Raw genomic sequence first — 17,137 nt, 5'->3', positions numbered from 1 at the left:
GTGTGTGTGCATATATATGTGTGTGTATAGATGTGTATGCATATGTGTGTGTATATACATATATATACACACACACACACATACATATATAGAAGGGAATCTTTTGAGAAGTAATCATATTAACATATTAAAAAGACTGTGACAGACACTCAAGATGATATACCAAAGTGAAAAATAAATAAACTCTAAGTGTGTATATTTGTTGCATATGAGTGAGTAAGCATGCACTAAAATACATATTTTTTTATTGATACATGTCATCAAAGAAATGTTTACACATGAACTGGTGATAAAATGTGTGTTTGTGTGTGAGTATGAAAATATGTAATCAAATGAGTGTGCAAAGGAGTGATAGTAAAGGTGTTTGCAAATGCATGTGATTGAATGTATACATGCACATATGAATGGAAATGAGAAATGGTATGTATGTGTATGCATAAGTGGTCATATATACTTGCGATTGAAATGAGGAGAGCAACAGATTAAAAGTTGCATTTTTGTGAGTGTGTATCCATGTATATGAAACTTTGTTTTTATAAGAATGTGTGAATGCGAGTGTACTAGTAACTTTCAATTAAAAAAACAGTTTTTAAAAGTATAGTTAAATTTACATAGATTGTAGCCTGTATATAAATCCAGTCAAAAGAACCCAAGCATCTGAATAGGATTATGCTACATAATTCCTAAACACAGAAGTTTTCAATTTGGTCCACTATACTTGCCGAATTAAGTCTGAAGCTGGAAGTTGGAATAGTTCAAAATCTATCTCTTGTCGCAAGACACCAGTTAGGACGAATTCTGAATTGAAGACAGCTGAAAATGAGAGAAACCATAGAATGAAAATAGTGACAATCAAGGAAAATACTTCACAAATTGATATTTAAAATCAAATATTTTTTAAGGCTTTTATCCCTACATTCCTAATGAATAGACTATCGCCCATCTGTTTTAATTTTCAATGTTAAGTTGCATTAGGTTATCTCCATTCACTGAAAGAGTATCAGGCAATGAGAGCTCTCCAAGCAATACCATTCTGAGCTAAATTGCATCCTTCTTGATAAAGTCTTCCTGCACAACTCTTTGTCACGTTTCCCTACTTCAACTGTCCACTTGATGGTTGTCCTTGCTGGATTCTCCAATGGTAAGCGCAATATGTGGCCAATCAGCTTCCGTTGTTCTAGTTGTGATGGTATCCTTCAATTTAATTTGGTGAGTTCTTCTCGCAATTTCACTGTTTGTGACGTGGTCACAGCAGATGATTTTCAGGATATTTCTAAGGCTCTAATGACAGAAAACATTCACCATATTGCAAATCTTGTCTGTCTACCTCCATGTTTCATTTGCATACAATGCTGTAGGAATGACAATAGATGTGTATAGACTAAATTTAAACCATTCATGAATGGAGGAACATGACCATATTGGTCTCGATTTTGACAAGTCTAGACTTAGCATCGATTTTTGCTTTTCCATTTCTGCCACTACCTAGGTATGTAAAACAACTGATAAATTCGATATTCAATATAAACATGATTTTGGAGAAGTGTAGTAAAAAAGTAGTAGTCAGCTTGAAGTCATAGTAGAAGACATGTAGTTCTAGATATGCAAAAATATGTTTACGCCAATTTAGCCAGTTGTCAATAATGAAGGGCATTACCTCCCTATTCACAATATTCTTTTAATCTCACCCTCCACCAAAAACTTGATTTTACTAACACAAGAAATCATATGTACAAGGAGTAAATGAAAAACTCTGCCAAATCAGATTGGAGCCTGGTGTAACCGTCTGAACCCATGCTAGCATGGAAAGCGGACATTAAACGATGATGATGATGAGGATGATGAAAATGGTTCCAGTAGGAACCAAACCTGCATCACAGGCCAGCTTGTAGAGATCTGAAACTGAACCAATGACAGAGCCTCAATGTAGTCGCTTGACCTGCTAGAAATAGCAGTTAAATCATTCACAAATCAAACCTCGCCATCTTAAAAAAGGACATATTTGATAATGTAATCCTGGGTTCATCTCACATAGGAAAAACAGAGGTGGTCATGAATGGATTACTTTTGGTCATACATCCACTCAAACAGAGGTCAACAAGGGCTAAGTAACAACAACAAAAGCAACTGTTTCCATACAAATCATAGAAAAGTCTTACCAAGTCGACGAGCCATAAGGTCCCGACACAAATGCACATCGTTGGGGCATGTAATCACAATAAATGTAGGATTTCCCTGAGGAAGAGAATATAATAAATTGCTAAAATGATAAAATTGAAAAGAGTTAAAAGAAGTAAAAGAAACCTGTACTCAGACGAGAGAGAGAGAAATTGAGAAAGACAATGAAACTGAGAGAGAGAGAGAGAAACTGAGAGAGGGACAATGAAATTGAGAAAGAGAGAGAGAGAGAGGTGGATCCAACCTACCTTGTCATCCCGCAATGATGCAATTTGCTTAGCTGAGAGGCGCCGCTTAATAACGCTACCACCAGCACTTTCAATAATAGCCTGCAAGTCTTTGGGAGAAGGCACGACACTTGGTGTAATGTAAAATATAAAACCCTGTGGGATAAAATGAATAAATAATTTGAAATGACTGGAGAGATGAATAAGGGTTCAAGCCTACATCAAGCATCTATCTCATTGTGTTTCTGGGTGGAGCACTTCAGTCTATAAATGCCTAAAGGAATGAGAAATCATACCAATAATCTAGTAAATATTTCAGATGATGCAACCCAACAAGATTACTCTGATGGAGTCAAGCTGCTAGAAATAGCAGTTGAATCTCCCACAAATCACACATTATTTCAAGTAACAAAAGGATATATTAGATTATATAGTGCTAGATGCATTTAAAAACAGAGGACAGTCATTGTTAGAATGTTTGATCAAGACTGACCTGGGATAAAAAGAAAATGCTGTATTTTCAGAAGTTTTCATCTCTAAAAGTCAACTTCAATTTTGAAAAATTTTCATCGAAGTGAAACTGTGTAAGCAAATTTTGCAGTGCATAATTTAGGATACCATTTAAAGAACTGCTCTATGAGTATCCCCAAAGTATTCATCACAACGCTCAGGGAGTAAACCCATGGCTCTCTATTTTAATTCATCTAATCACTATGATCACTCTTTGGTGTCCAGAGTTGCCACTCTGACCAACCTTATGCTCTCAGAGTTGCTACACACTATTGATCCTTACACATCAGTGTACATGAAGAAACAACTTATCCTTCTACTCGGCACAGTTTATGCAATGAGCTTAAACAAATGGGTTCTCTATTCTCCAACGCACTAACTTCAAACTGATACAATTGTTTTATCCATTTGTGTACCAATGCCTTATCCATATTATGTCAGGTTGCTTATAAGTGCTACCAGTACATGTATTAGTACAACTTGTTCTATGGTTGGGATATCAGCAACTAAACTGCCAGCTTCATAAGGCTAGTATGGTAAAGAGGGTTGTTAGAAACCCTGCAAAAAAAAAAAAAAAAAAAAAAAAAAAAAAAAAAAAAACACCTATCAAAAGGATGGTTGAACCTAGTGTAGAATCAAGAACTACCTAGCATAAGTTGGAGAAGGCAGGTATTACCTTGGAAAATTTCTGCTATGGAAAAAGCACCCAAGACACTCTGTAAAGTGGTTGGCATTAGGAAGAGTACTCAGTCGTAGAAACCATGTCAAAGAAGACACTATATGATGCTTAATGCAGTCCTCTAATTTGTCAAACCCTGTTAAATTGTCCAACCCATGTCAGTATGGAAGCAGAACATTAAATGACGATGATCATATATCATAAAGTTACATCCTATGGATTATACTAACAAAACAGGAATAAACCTGTTCAAAAATCCTAACCTTGGCTGTAAGTGATTTGATGTGTCCCACTGCAGTTTCATATGTTGCATTTTATCCCCAGTTATGTTGGCAATATCTACTTAAATGTAAGGCGGCAAGCTGGAAGAAACGTTAGCATGCCAGGCGAAATGCTTAGCAGTATTTCGTCTGTCTTTATGTTCTGAGTTCAAATTCTGCTGAGGTTGACTTTGCCTTTCATCCTTTCGGGGTCGATAAATTAAGTAGCAGTTGCGTACTGGGGTCGATCTATTCAACTGGCCCCTCCCTCAAAATTTCAAGCTTTGTGCCTAGAGTAGAGAAGACTATCTACTGAAATGTGTATCTGGATTATCAGATAAATCTTCAGCAAAGGGAATTTCACACTAGATATTGGAATAAGACAGTAAGGGAGATCAGCATCAGTCTACTTCAGTTTTACATCCATACTTTCCCTAGCGTGCATCCATTTGTGTCAGGCATGTGGTACATTGTGCACCAGTTCAGGTTACACAATTAGGAAGAGAGAGCTGGGCAGGTTCTGTAATAACAATAACAGTAATAACAATTTTTCTTTCATGAAACCTCCAAGGCAAACCAGGGCAAGTAAAACAAGCAAAAGATATTATTGACGGTTCCTAGTTCAATGTTTGCAACAGGCAACTGTTAGTGGGGGCTGGAAAAGTTTACTATTATCCACAATGAACTCTGTTGGGATTTACTATCAACAGAAATGCACCAGAGTTTACTGTGCTGATATATTTAAAAGAACTAAGTGAGGTGAGGTGTTGAGAATTAAATGTGTTTACAAGGAACACATCATAAAACACAAATATATATATATATAAAACAGTGTTGTTTCCACTGTCCAATTTTTCCTGTCTTGGTTTGTGTTTGCTACCTTGGAATCCTCTGCTTAGTGGGTTAATCCACTACTCAGGAAGAAACTATTCTAAGAGTGCGTCCTGCCTTATCTTCGAAATGCCTAGTTTTAGAATAGAGGCAGCTGATGAAGGAATAATTCCAAGTGGCTTGTTTGTTTTCCTATGTGTTCGTTCTGTTGTCTGTAAACAAAGTCTGTTTTGTTTTTATGCTCCCGTTCATTTTTCTAACGTCCTGTACCTGAATATGCATCTATATATACATGTAGATGTAGGTATGTACATATATGTATGTATACATGCATATGCTCATATATCATTTGTTATATATATATATATATATATATATATATATATATATATGAGCGACCTGTCGGTAGTTAAGCACATTTGGCTAATATCCAACTAATGCTCCACATTTACACACCTAATCTATGTTAGCAACAAATGTAAAAAAATGTTGAAAGAAACCCCCAAAAAAACCCCAAACACATAATGAAAAGAGAAACAAAATCCAGTAGTTACCTTGAATAGAGGACGAGTCCTGGCTCTTTGCAAAGAAAATGTCAGGTCACACTGCAAAGTTTTTTCAGCCTCTCCATCTTTCAGTACATAGAGTTCTTCATCTGAGTGAAAGAAATAACCAAGAGGAATTAAAATTAAAATATGTACAGGCATAGGAGTGGCTGTGTGGTAAGTAGCTTGCTTACCAACCACATGGTTCCGGGTTCATTCCCACTGCGTGGCAGCTTCGGCAAGTGTCTTCTACTATAGCCTCGGGCCGACCAAAGCCTTGTGAGTGGATTTGGTAGACGGAAACTGAAAGAAGCCTGTCGTATATATGTATGTATATATATATATATATATATATATGTATATATATATATATATATGTATGTGTGTGTATTTGTTCGTGTGTCTGTGTTTGTCCCCACAACATCGCTTGACAACCGATGGTGGTGTGTTTACGTCCCCGTAACTTAGCGGTTCACCAAAAGAGACTGATAGAAAAAAGTACTAGGCATCCAAAGAATAAGTCCTGGGGTCGATTTTCTCGACTAAAGGCGGTGCTCCAGCATGGCCGCAGTCAAATGACTGAAACAAGTAAAAGAGTAAAAGAGTACAGGAAATCTGCATATTGTTTATAAAATATACCCACAGTTACTTGTAAACTAATTGAAACTCAATAATTTTGAGGGTTCCTGAATAAGAATTGGATTCAAATATTCTTTTCTACTCAAGGCACAAGGCCTGAAAATTTTGGGAAGGGGTGGCCAGTCGATTAGATCAACCCCAGTATGCAACTGGTACTTAATTTATCGCCCCCGAAAGGATGAAAGGCAAAGTCGACCTAGTAGCATTTTGCCTGGCGTGTTAACATTTCTGCTAGCTCGCCACCTTACTGGATTCAAATATTAAAGCAACATGATGTAACTCCAGAGAGGTAAAGTGGGTTACCAGAAGGGAGGTAATTAAATGTAAAAAAATAAATAAATAAATAAAATCTGCAAGGAAAAAACCTTAATAAAGATGTAAAAAAAGAAACCTATAAAAAAGACAAAGGCTAAAAGTGCATCATTTATTTATAGCCGTGGTTAACAACTATCATGACACATTTGAAAAATTTGGTGAGCCCAATCTTTTTAAGAACTAACCTTAAAAATGTTTTAAAAATAAAACTGATATTTTTCTTGTGTAAATTTCCTTCAGTTTTTAACAGCAAATGTATCTAGCTTCTTGTGGCTATGGTCTATTATAGGTGTAAAAGTCCATGTACAACATGTGTGTGTGTGTATGAGAGAGAGAGAGAAACATAGATCTCTGTTGGTAGGCCTAACTTTTATTTACCGTTTTTATCAACACATTTCTGTTGAAATACACAGCATTATTTCAATTAATTTTGAAAATAATGAAGAATTTAATAAATAATTTTGCTAATGTTCAGAATTTAAATTTACATATTTTAATTTAGATCATTTTGGTCTCAGGTGAGTTGGTATTAAAAGAATTAAAAGCCTTCTAAGATCATAAACATGCAGTGTTGTACATCTGCAACAAGAGTAGATAATTTGCTATAATCCAATACATTACTTTTGAATATTTCATTTTACATTTCATTATCTGACACAAGATCACCTCCACCAATGTCCCCTCTCCTTTCAAAGGATTTTTGTCTTGTAAATTACTTGGTGACCCTGCCAGTCCTAGTGCCATGTAAAAAGCATTCAGTCCACACTGTAGAGTAGTTGGTGTTTGGAAGGGCATCCAACTGTAAAAACTTTGCCAAACCTGACCTCGCCTGTGCTTGTGCCATGTAAAAAGCACTCAGTCCGTTCTGATGGGTGGGTGGGTGGTTGGTGTTAGAAAAAGCATCCAGCCATAAAAACCATGCCAAAACAGACACAGAAGTCTGGTGCAGTCTTCTGCTTGGCCAGCTCCAGTCAAACCATCCAACCCATGCTAGCATGGAAAACGGATGTTAAATGATGATGATGATGATAACCCAACAAATTACGTTTTAATATTTCATTTTACATTATGGTGGTGTGCTGATAGACTTGTTAGCACTCTGAGCAAAATGCTTTGTGGTATTTTGCCTGTCTTTATGTTATGAGTTCAAATGCCACTGAGGTTGACTTTGCCCTTCATCTTTTAGGAGGTCGATAAAACAATCCCAGTTGATAGCTGGGATCAATGTAATCAACTTCCACATTTCCCTCAAAACTTCTGGACCTTGTGCCAAAATTTGAAACCAATATTTTATTTTGCATAAAATTTACTGATAAATGATGAGAAAAATAATAAATAATAAAATTATTGTTTTTTATTAATAAAAGTAGGTAGAGAAAGCATATACATATTACAAATACAAATATGCACATACACACAAAAAAAAAACATGTATGTTGGCAAGCATATCAGCTGATTTAGGAGCCTCTATCTAGTCACTTGATCTGCAAAGAATAGAACCCAAACCTCCCTCGTATCACATCCAATGTCTTTAAAAAGGATACACTGAACAATTTAGTCTCTGATATATCAAAAGCTGAGACATTCACAGCTGGAACGCCTTTGATTGTAGGTATTCACAACCGGGACTGATCTGAGGCAAAAGAACAACTTCATACACAAACACAGACATGCATATATATAAACATGTTAGCAGGCACACATATCCATATATACAAACATGTATGCACACATGTACACATACACACACATGATGAAAGACAATTTCAGAAAGTTGTGAAACATCTATGAACAAGCAGGAGTGGCTGTGTGGTAAGTAGCTTGCTTACCAACCACATGGTTCCGGGTTCATTCCCACTGCGTGGCACCTTGGGCAAGTGTCTTCTACTATAGCCTCGGGCTGACCAAGGCCTTGTGAGTGGATTTGGTAGACGGAAACTGAAAGAACCCCATCATATATATGTATATATATATACATATTTGTGTGTTTGTGTGTCTGTGTTTGTTCCCTCACCATCGCTTGACAACCGATGCTGGTGTGTTTACGTCCTCGTAACTTAGCAGTTCGGCAAAAAGAGACCGATAGAATAAGTACTAGGCTTACAAAGAATAAGTCCTGGGGTCGATTTTCTCGACTAAAGGTGGTGCTCCAGCATGGCCGCAGTCAAATGACTGAAACAAGTAAAAGAGTAAAAGAGTAAGCAGTTACAAAAGTTGGAACTTACCAAGGAATTTATCTTTGGTAATGCTGTCTTCAAGCCAGTCTTTGTTCACGATATATTTACATACATTAATTGCTATAAAGAATTTCACAGTTCTACATAGGGACTTGGCAACCAGGTGAGTACATTGGCGTGGATTATCAGTAACACAGCCACCTAACTTCTCCACCATCTGCAAAAGAAAGGAATGTTTTCTGTTTAATGTTCATAACTTTTTCTTCTTTGTTTTTCAAAGCAGGTAAATTGGTTTCACATGTGGTTGGATGTAGCTTTCTGTTGCTAACAATTAAGTATGAAGTAGGAGTAATCAAGGCTCCAACCCAGTTTTTTAACCAGTCAGGTGAAGTAGAACAAGCAGAGTTATTGTGTAGAAAAGTTTCTACATTTCAGTGAGATTATATGCAGTGAGGGAGAAGAGAATCCAGACGTTTATATTTGAGAATTATTATGTAGACCTACATGGGGTTCCTCTGAAAGATTTCTAGAGTAATGGTAATGTTGCTTGATAGGATGGATAGCTCAAAGGTCAGAGAGTATCTCTAGGTTAAAGCTGCTACTTCTCCATATTGAGAAGTCAAAGCACCAGTCCTATGAATTATTATAATGTTGCAACAAAGGATTGCAAGACATATTCTACAAGCCAAACCAACAAGCAAGACACCTACAGGTAGACCACAGGTGAAATGACCCAATATCTATAGTCTCACTTGGTCATGCTTGGGAATCCAGCTGGAAAGTCTAATGATAGTTGCATCTAATATAGAAGAGATGTCTGAGGATCCATTCATCCATGTGTGCATCTGCAAACTTATCTACCTACTTATACATACATATAAACATATATACATTATGGGCTCCAGCACAGTTTCCTTCTACCAAATTCTACAATTGAGTGTAAGTCACTTACTTGCCCAAGCTTCTACACTGTGAGACCGAATCAAGAATCACATAGTTGCAAAGCAAACATCTTAACTATACACACATTTCTGCTAGTAGACCACATCAGGCATTGTATATGATTGATGTTACTAAACCTATCTATATCCACAAGAAGCCGAAATCCTATGGAGTCCAAACATTATGGACCAGTATTTTTTAAAATTGTAAAAATATATTATATACTGGTTTCAGTTACTGGATATCATCAATGAGATGCCTTCGCCGTCAATGTTTTTAGTTGATGATATTGCCTGCAGTTTTTTTTGTCAGGTATTAAACTCCATCAAATTTCATTAAAAATGAATGGTGAACAAAGAGAAAACTCACTGACCTAAACACTGCAAGGTATTTTTGTCACATGTATTAGTTCTGCTCAAACCACATGTAATAGAAACATGTGCGTATGTGTACACATATGTCTACCACAATCATCATTTTAACGTCCACCGTTCCATGTCTGTATGGATCAGATGGAATTCAATGAGGCAGATTTTCTGCAGCTGGATTCCCTTCCTGTTTCCCACCCCCATCCCCATATATATATATATGTTTGTTATGTGCAACAGAAGCATTATAAGTTTAAAATAGCAATCTGTGTATCATACATAAAGCAGATACATCATGGAAAAACTAATTAACTACTATAGTCATCTCTTCTGAAGAAATCTCTTATGGAGAAATATATCAATAGCAGATAAAAATTGTCCAGCAGTGGTGGTGGCATTGCTAAATGCACCTAAATAAAGTACCAGTCCAGAGCTGTGGAATGACAGAGATTTAGAGTGTCAGATGAGATGCCTTGCAGTATCTGTTCTGACTGTGAGCATTCTGAGTTCAAATACCCTGTAATACTTCTGGCAGGAACTGTGACAACTGACAAATAGCAGCAGCAACAACAGAAAAACCAAACATAGCTTTCTTGGTTAGATTGGGAGATCAGTGGTAATAAGAAACAATACAATACACTAAAAAGTGAACATCAATATTTAGCCTTATGAAGGCGACAAGCTGGCAGAATCATTAGCATACTGGGCAAAATGCTTAGCAGCATTTCATCCGTTTTTATGTTTAGAATTCAAATTCCAAGGTCAACATTGGTTTTCATCTTTTTGGGGCTGATAAAGTAAGTGCAAGTTGAACACTAGGATTGATGTAATCAACTATACCCCTCCCCCAAAATTACTGGCCTTATGCCAAAATGTTTAGCCTTACATTAATCAACCTGCTAAATATAGCAGCCAAAATTCCATTAAACCATTACGTTCTTAAAAAAGGAAGGACATAGATAATGTATCTTAGTATACATTATACCTAAATAAAAGACAAGATAGCCATATGTGGAACAGCTTAGATCAAAGGTCTGATAATTCAGGTCTGACTTGAGATTAAACAACAATGTAAAGTGTGTCAAAATTAATACTCACCCCACGGAACTTTCTCACAGTATTATTCCCAAAACCAGTAAACAATATTTTGGGGTTTGTAGTCACAGATACAGCTTCATTCATTAACCTAAAGGAATACAAATTATATTGTGCATATATGGATAGGTCAGATACTAAAGAAGATCAATATTAAGAACCAATTTAAGGCGGTGAGATGGCAGAATCATTAATGTGCCATGAAAAATATTTAGCAACATTTCTTCTGCCTACATTCTGAGTTCAAATGTTGCCAGAGCTGACTTTAGGGGTCGATGAAATAAGTACCAAAGAACATTGGGGTTGATGTAATCAACATAAAAATTGCTGACCATGTGCCAAAATTTGAAATCAATATTAAGAACCAATTAGGTTTAAAATAGCAAATTACACATCATGTACAATACTATTTTCAAATTAAAGAAGTGATTTTAAATTCTCAATCGCTAGCCACCTACACTTTTTTCTGCAAAATAGGGGTAGTTTATCCTGTTCAGGCTATATTATTAGCATTATTCTGTGATTGAGAATTTAAAATCACTTCTTTAACTTTCTAAGACATCTCAACGCTTCTAAAGGCAAACTTCGTTTGTTTATTTACGTTTGTCGTAATTTGAATTTATTTTCAAACTGTTATTATTTCAACTAATTTTCATTTCCATTCAGAACCCAACTGGGTTGTTCCATATCCTACTGAGATCAAAGAGGACAGTGTAAAAGAAGGCAGTATGTGATTTGTGGGGATATCTAACATGCTCAACTAGGAATAGCAGTCTAATTTCCTCAAATCACACTCAACATTGGATAATGTTGCACGAGATATCCAAAGGCACAAGATAATCAAAGCTGGAATAGCTTTGTTCATAGGTCTCTTCAATCAGAACTGATCTAGGGAGTTAAACAGCCAATACAACTGGATGTGATTAACACTATCTCCATTAATACAAGTTAGGCTACTGTTTTAGTATGATCTGACTTCAGACAGTTTTTGCATATATCCAATGCTTTCTAGTTTGATAAGAGAAACTGGCTAAAATATCTCAATGATCCTGAAGGCAAAGTCAGCTGAAGGGAAAATTAAGAGTGATCCACTGTTATGATGTATTAATGTAGTTGCGGACTTATAGTATATTCATTTATCAACTGTTCAAATCACCAACACATAATCCAGCGATATCACTTCTTAATGGCTTCTACAGCTCTCTATATAATATATGGCTGCGCATACAACACTCTTCTTCTATCTCCAGCACGCATGCGTATCTATACATTTCAGAACCGTTCATTTATCCTTTCACGGAGGTGTTTGGACTCCACCACAACAGAAACAGATCCCACGTAGTGGTTAGTGCAAGGCCTAGAAGTGGGGAAGAGGCACACAATGATAGGAGAGACAGGTAATGAAAGAAGAGATGTTTGAGTCATGAGTAGTCTGAATGGAGGTGATACAAGACTAGTCAGTCAGCAGTTGGCAGAGAGGCCATTCCAATAGCAGGAGAGAGAGAGAGAGAGAGAGAGAGATAGAGAGAGAGAGAGAGAAAGGGAGGGAGAGAGAGAGAGAGAGACAGACAGACAGACAGAGATAGAGAGAGACAGACAGACAGACAGACAGACAGACAGACAGACAGAGATAGAGAGATATAGAGAGAGAAAGGGAGAGAGAGAGAAAGGGAGAGAGAGAGAGAGAGAGAAAGGGAGAGAGAGAGAAGGGGGAGAGAAAGGGAGAGAGAGAGAGAAAGGGAGAGAGAGAGAGAGAGAAAGGGAGAGAGAGAGAGAGAGAAAGGGAGAGAGAGAGAGAGAGAGAAAGGGAGAGAGAGAGAGAGAGAAAGGGAGAGAGAGAGAGAAAGGGAGAAAGAGAGGCTAGCTTTCTGTGGACTAGAGACTGAAGTGCAAAACAATTTCATGTCATTCAGTCAAATGGGTTTTCTTTAGATACAGTCAAGAACATGTGTATGTGTAGCAGCAACACTGTCCCGGATGTGTGAACAGTGTTCCATTGTAGGCTTTACATGAGCTTTGTAGAGAAGAATTATCAGTAGCTGAATTATTTTCTGGCTCTCAAGAGGAAAGCCAGTTTTCGACTTGCAGTCTTTGCTATGTTGAATATATACATTTTCTAGAAGAGATCTTCAGGGATAGTGGGGCCTTACATCTGAAGTACTGCATGATAGAACTGAACCCATGTCATATGGTTACATGTGTGTGAAGCAAATTCTTAACCACAAAGCTACAACTCAATCAAATTACTTAACACTTTATCATTTAAACTGGCTATATCTGGCTCAAATATTCTACCTGTTTGGCATTCAAACTGGCCAAATCTGGCATCTCACAACAAGCCTACAATGTTATTCTTAAAATAAACAATCAATCATAAAAATCTTGATGCTACAAGATAATGTATGATTAATTCAAAGCAATATAAATAAATAACAATTACATTTGACAAAATAATCCAAATGCTAAAGGGTTAAATCATTTCACAAACCTTGCTTTCTTTTTGGCAGGCGCATCAATATCAGATGAAAGAGAATTAGATAACTCATCCTCAATAGTGTTTTCATGAGAAATGAAGTTTCTTTTGGGTACAGAAGTAAATTTCTGTGAAAGAAAAAATTAAAAACATGAATTAAAAAAAACCAAAAACCTCATTTTTATAAGTAATAATGATATCTTTTGATTTCTTTTTTTAGACAAAGAAATCAATCATCATCATCGTTTAGCGTTCATTTTCCATGCTGGCATGGGCTGGATGGTTTGACTGAGGTCTGGAGAGCCAGCAGCTGTACCGGGCTCCAATCTAACCTGGCAATGTTTCTACAACTGGATGGTCTTCCTAATGCCAACCACTCTGAGAGTGTAGTGGGTGCTTCTTATGTGCCACCGGCACAGGGGTCAGTCAAGTGGCACTGGCACTGACCATGCTCGAATGGTGCTTTTTACGTGCCACCGGCACGGGAGCCAGTCATGGGGTTCTGGCATCGGCCATGTTCAGAGGGTGCTTTTTATGTGACACCAGCAGGAGGGGGGGGCAGTCAGGCGGTCCTGGCACCGATCATGTTTGGATAGTGCTTTTTACATGCCACCTGCATGGGAGCCAGTTAGGGGGCACTGGCATTGGCCACGTTGAGATGGTGCATTTTATGTGCCTCCAGCACAGGGGCTAGTCAGGTGGCTCTGGCATCAATCACATTTGGATAGTACTTTTTATGTGCCATCAGCACGGGAGCCAGACAAAGAAATCAATATTTAATCTTAATAGAGATGTAGGGTTGGCTTATAGAATCAACTTCAGTATTGATGAAACATAGACAAATGAAATTGGTCCTGATAAAATAGATGGCAATGGAGTCAATGAGTGCAAAGTCTAAGAAGCAGATTTCTCCAGCAAAGCAAGTTATCATAAGTATAGAGACTTGCCTAATAAGTTAACCCTACTGCCAGAGATCAGATTCACTTCCCATCACATTCTAATTTTAAACAATGTAAATTCAGGCGGTTGTCTCCCCTACTACATTTTCTTATGAAATTTTTTTTTAAAAATTATTTCATTAGGTTAGGCTTAAATATAAGACTTTATTTCCAGTTTCCATTGTGTTAAACAAATAAACAGCTGCTGTCCCTTTGCTGTAGTTAGATTTTCCCCACAGGTGGAACTGAGCTCAGCATTCTAAAACATTGAATCAACTATCGATTGCTGGGATGACAAAGCCTTAAAGAAATAACACTATTATTGTGTCTAACTTTGTATAAATGGGTCTCTATGTGGTTGTTTGACCTGCTAGAAATAGCACACAAATCTCTTTCAAACCATACATTCTTGAATGAAAAAAAAAAGGACACAATAGATACTTTACTCCATGTTATGCTTTTCCTATACTTAAGAGATGAGGAATTATGTACATTATTTACCTTTGACGGATATTTGTCCTCATCTTGTTTGTTGTTAACACAACGGTTTGGCTGATATACCCTCCAGCCTTCATCAGGTGTCTTGGGGAAATTTCGAACCTGGGTTCTCATGCCTAAGGTATTTTTTGAAATTATTATTATTCAGGTCACTGCCTGGAATTGAACTTGGAATCTTAGGGTTAGTAGCCTGCGCTCTTAATCACGCCATATACCCGTGGGCATATGGCACAGTGGTTTAGAGCACGTGCTACTAACCCCAAGATTCCAAGTTCAATTCCAGGCAGTGACCTGAGCAACAGCAGCAGCAACAGCAACAGTAACAGCAACAACAACGACATCATCATAAAGTACCTTAGGAATGAGAACCCAGGTTCGAAATTTCCCCAAGACACCTGACGGAAGGCTGGAGGGTATATCAGCCAAACCGTTGTGTTAACAACAAACAAGATGAGAACAAATATCCGTCAAATGTAAATAATGTCCATGTTATGCTATTAAAAGCAAGATGGCTATGACTTGAATGCCTGTAAATCTATTCAATGAGGGTGGATCTGAGTGAAGCAACATCAACCAGAGTATCTCCTTACAAATAGTGTGGTTTAGCTATTAGGAATTCAAAGTCTTGGTCACATTCACAAAACAATGCCAATAATAGGATGATCCCTAAACCCCTATCTGCATTATCATCTGATATCTAAAGCAACAATTAAACATCGATGTTCAATAAATTCACTTTTAATTATTATTAACCACCTGCTCATTGAAGCATTTAGTTCATCATTTCATTGTAATGGCCACTTTTCCATATTTTCATGAGTCAGATGGAATTTATTGAGGGAGATTTTCTATGGCTGGATGCCCTTCATGTTACCAACCTGGTTCCAAGCAAGGTAATAGTTCCCAATGGTAAGATATGTTCTTGCAAAATATAGGAAATGAAACACACTGCTTGTATGACAGTGACAATTGTTTACAGCTAAATGTAATATCAAGTCAAGGAAAAACACACATATTTATATTTATATATGTTGGGCTTCTTTCAGTTTCCATCTACCAAATACACTCACAAGTCTTTGGTTAGCCCAGAGCCATAGCAGAAGACAGAAGGTGCCACACAGATGAACTGAACCCAAAACCATGTGATTGGGAAGCAAACTTCTTATACAGATATACCAATGGTTAAGCTGTAGGGAGAAAATAGTGTAAAATGTTTTTTTTTTAAGGTTGTTTTAAAAATAAAATAATCCTCTGAATGCATAGAGCTTTTGTGAACTAATGCTACATACTTTAGCTTTGTGAGTTCATTACAGTTTGATAAGCAGTCTCTTTCTTACACTAAACTTCATGTCAGCAGTTTGCAATAACCTTCCTATCTATGAGACTCCAGTAAGGTGGATTTCTTTCAGGAGGTATTTGAACTCAAAATGCAAAAGAACCTGAAAAGATAACAGAAGATGCTCTGTTCAACACACTAACAATTCTACTGACCCAGACTGTATTTTATATATCAACTTGACATTAAGAAAGGGCATTCAGCCAAAGAAACTATGACAAAAAGCAGACATAGGAACTCAATGCGGTCCTCTGAGTCACCAGCTCCTGTCAATCCATCCAACCTATGCCAGCATGGAAAATGGATGTTAAATGGTGATGATGAAGATGAAAGGATAAAGGTAAAGTTGACATGAATGAAATTTGAACAGAGTTGGAATAAATTAGCATAAAACAGTCCAATAAATGCTCTAATGACTCTGCAAACTTGCTGCCAAGATTAAAAATAAAATGAAATAGCCCTTACCTTCCAAACATCTCGAGATATTTTAAGTGGAGTACACCAACCGACTGAAAAAGTAAAAATAAAAGTAATTTATATATATAAAACTGAGAATGTGTGTCTGTCTGTATGTGTGCATCACTAAAACTTGAGAACTACCCAACAGATTTAATACAAATTTTACACATGCCTTACTTAGGGACCATGCAGTGTCATGGGCCAAAAAAATTTTCAACTTCTGGCTTGATGTGAGCCTGGAGCAATCTCTAATCTTTTACACTGTTTCTGTATTACATGTCAAAGGTGAAACAATAACATCTCTATTAATACTTTCACTATAATATGGTTTCAATTTCAATTACTTTCATTATATATCTATGTATATTAGTTGCATTTCTATTATTTATAATTTGTATTTATATACATGTTGTATGTATATATATTTATGTATGTATGTGTGTGTGTATATATATATATGTATGTATATATGCGTATATATATATATATATATATATATATATATATATATATATATATATATATATATGCATATATTTATAAATATATATTTATTTATATTTATATGTATATACATATGTATATATGAGTATATATATGTATATACATATATGTATGTGTATATATATATATATATATATATATATATATATGAGAAAAACAGGGG

The 17,137-nt window shown here is 36.5% G+C and overlaps 1 protein-coding gene across 1 annotated transcript in view; it reads right to left on the bottom strand.

Moving 5' to 3' along the window:
- Positions 1-198: 198 nt before the first annotated feature.
- The window catches only part of LOC106870975 (PAX-interacting protein 1), a 51,715-nt gene continuing 34,776 nt past the window's right edge, over positions 199-17,137 (bottom strand). The window contains exons 13-20 of the mRNA XM_089352500.1: positions 16,477-16,520; positions 13,255-13,367; positions 10,770-10,857; positions 8,410-8,578; positions 5,240-5,340; positions 2,427-2,561; positions 2,160-2,235; positions 199-813 (exon numbers count right to left, since the gene is read on the bottom strand). Of these exons, the coding sequence (XP_089208626.1) occupies positions 713-813; positions 2,160-2,235; positions 2,427-2,561; positions 5,240-5,340; positions 8,410-8,578; positions 10,770-10,857; positions 13,255-13,367; positions 16,477-16,520 (827 nt within the window). The 3' untranslated portion in view covers positions 199-712. The remainder of the gene's footprint in view (positions 814-2,159; positions 2,236-2,426; positions 2,562-5,239; positions 5,341-8,409; positions 8,579-10,769; positions 10,858-13,254; positions 13,368-16,476; positions 16,521-17,137) is intronic.

The sequence above is a fragment of the Octopus bimaculoides genome, chromosome 5, assembly GCF_046866305.1.
Source record: "Octopus bimaculoides isolate indiv1 chromosome 5, ASM4686630v1, whole genome shotgun sequence".
NCBI classification, from domain to species: Eukaryota; Metazoa; Mollusca; class Cephalopoda; order Octopoda; family Octopodidae; genus Octopus; species Octopus bimaculoides.
This window is presented reverse-complemented; position numbering and strand designations above follow the sequence as displayed.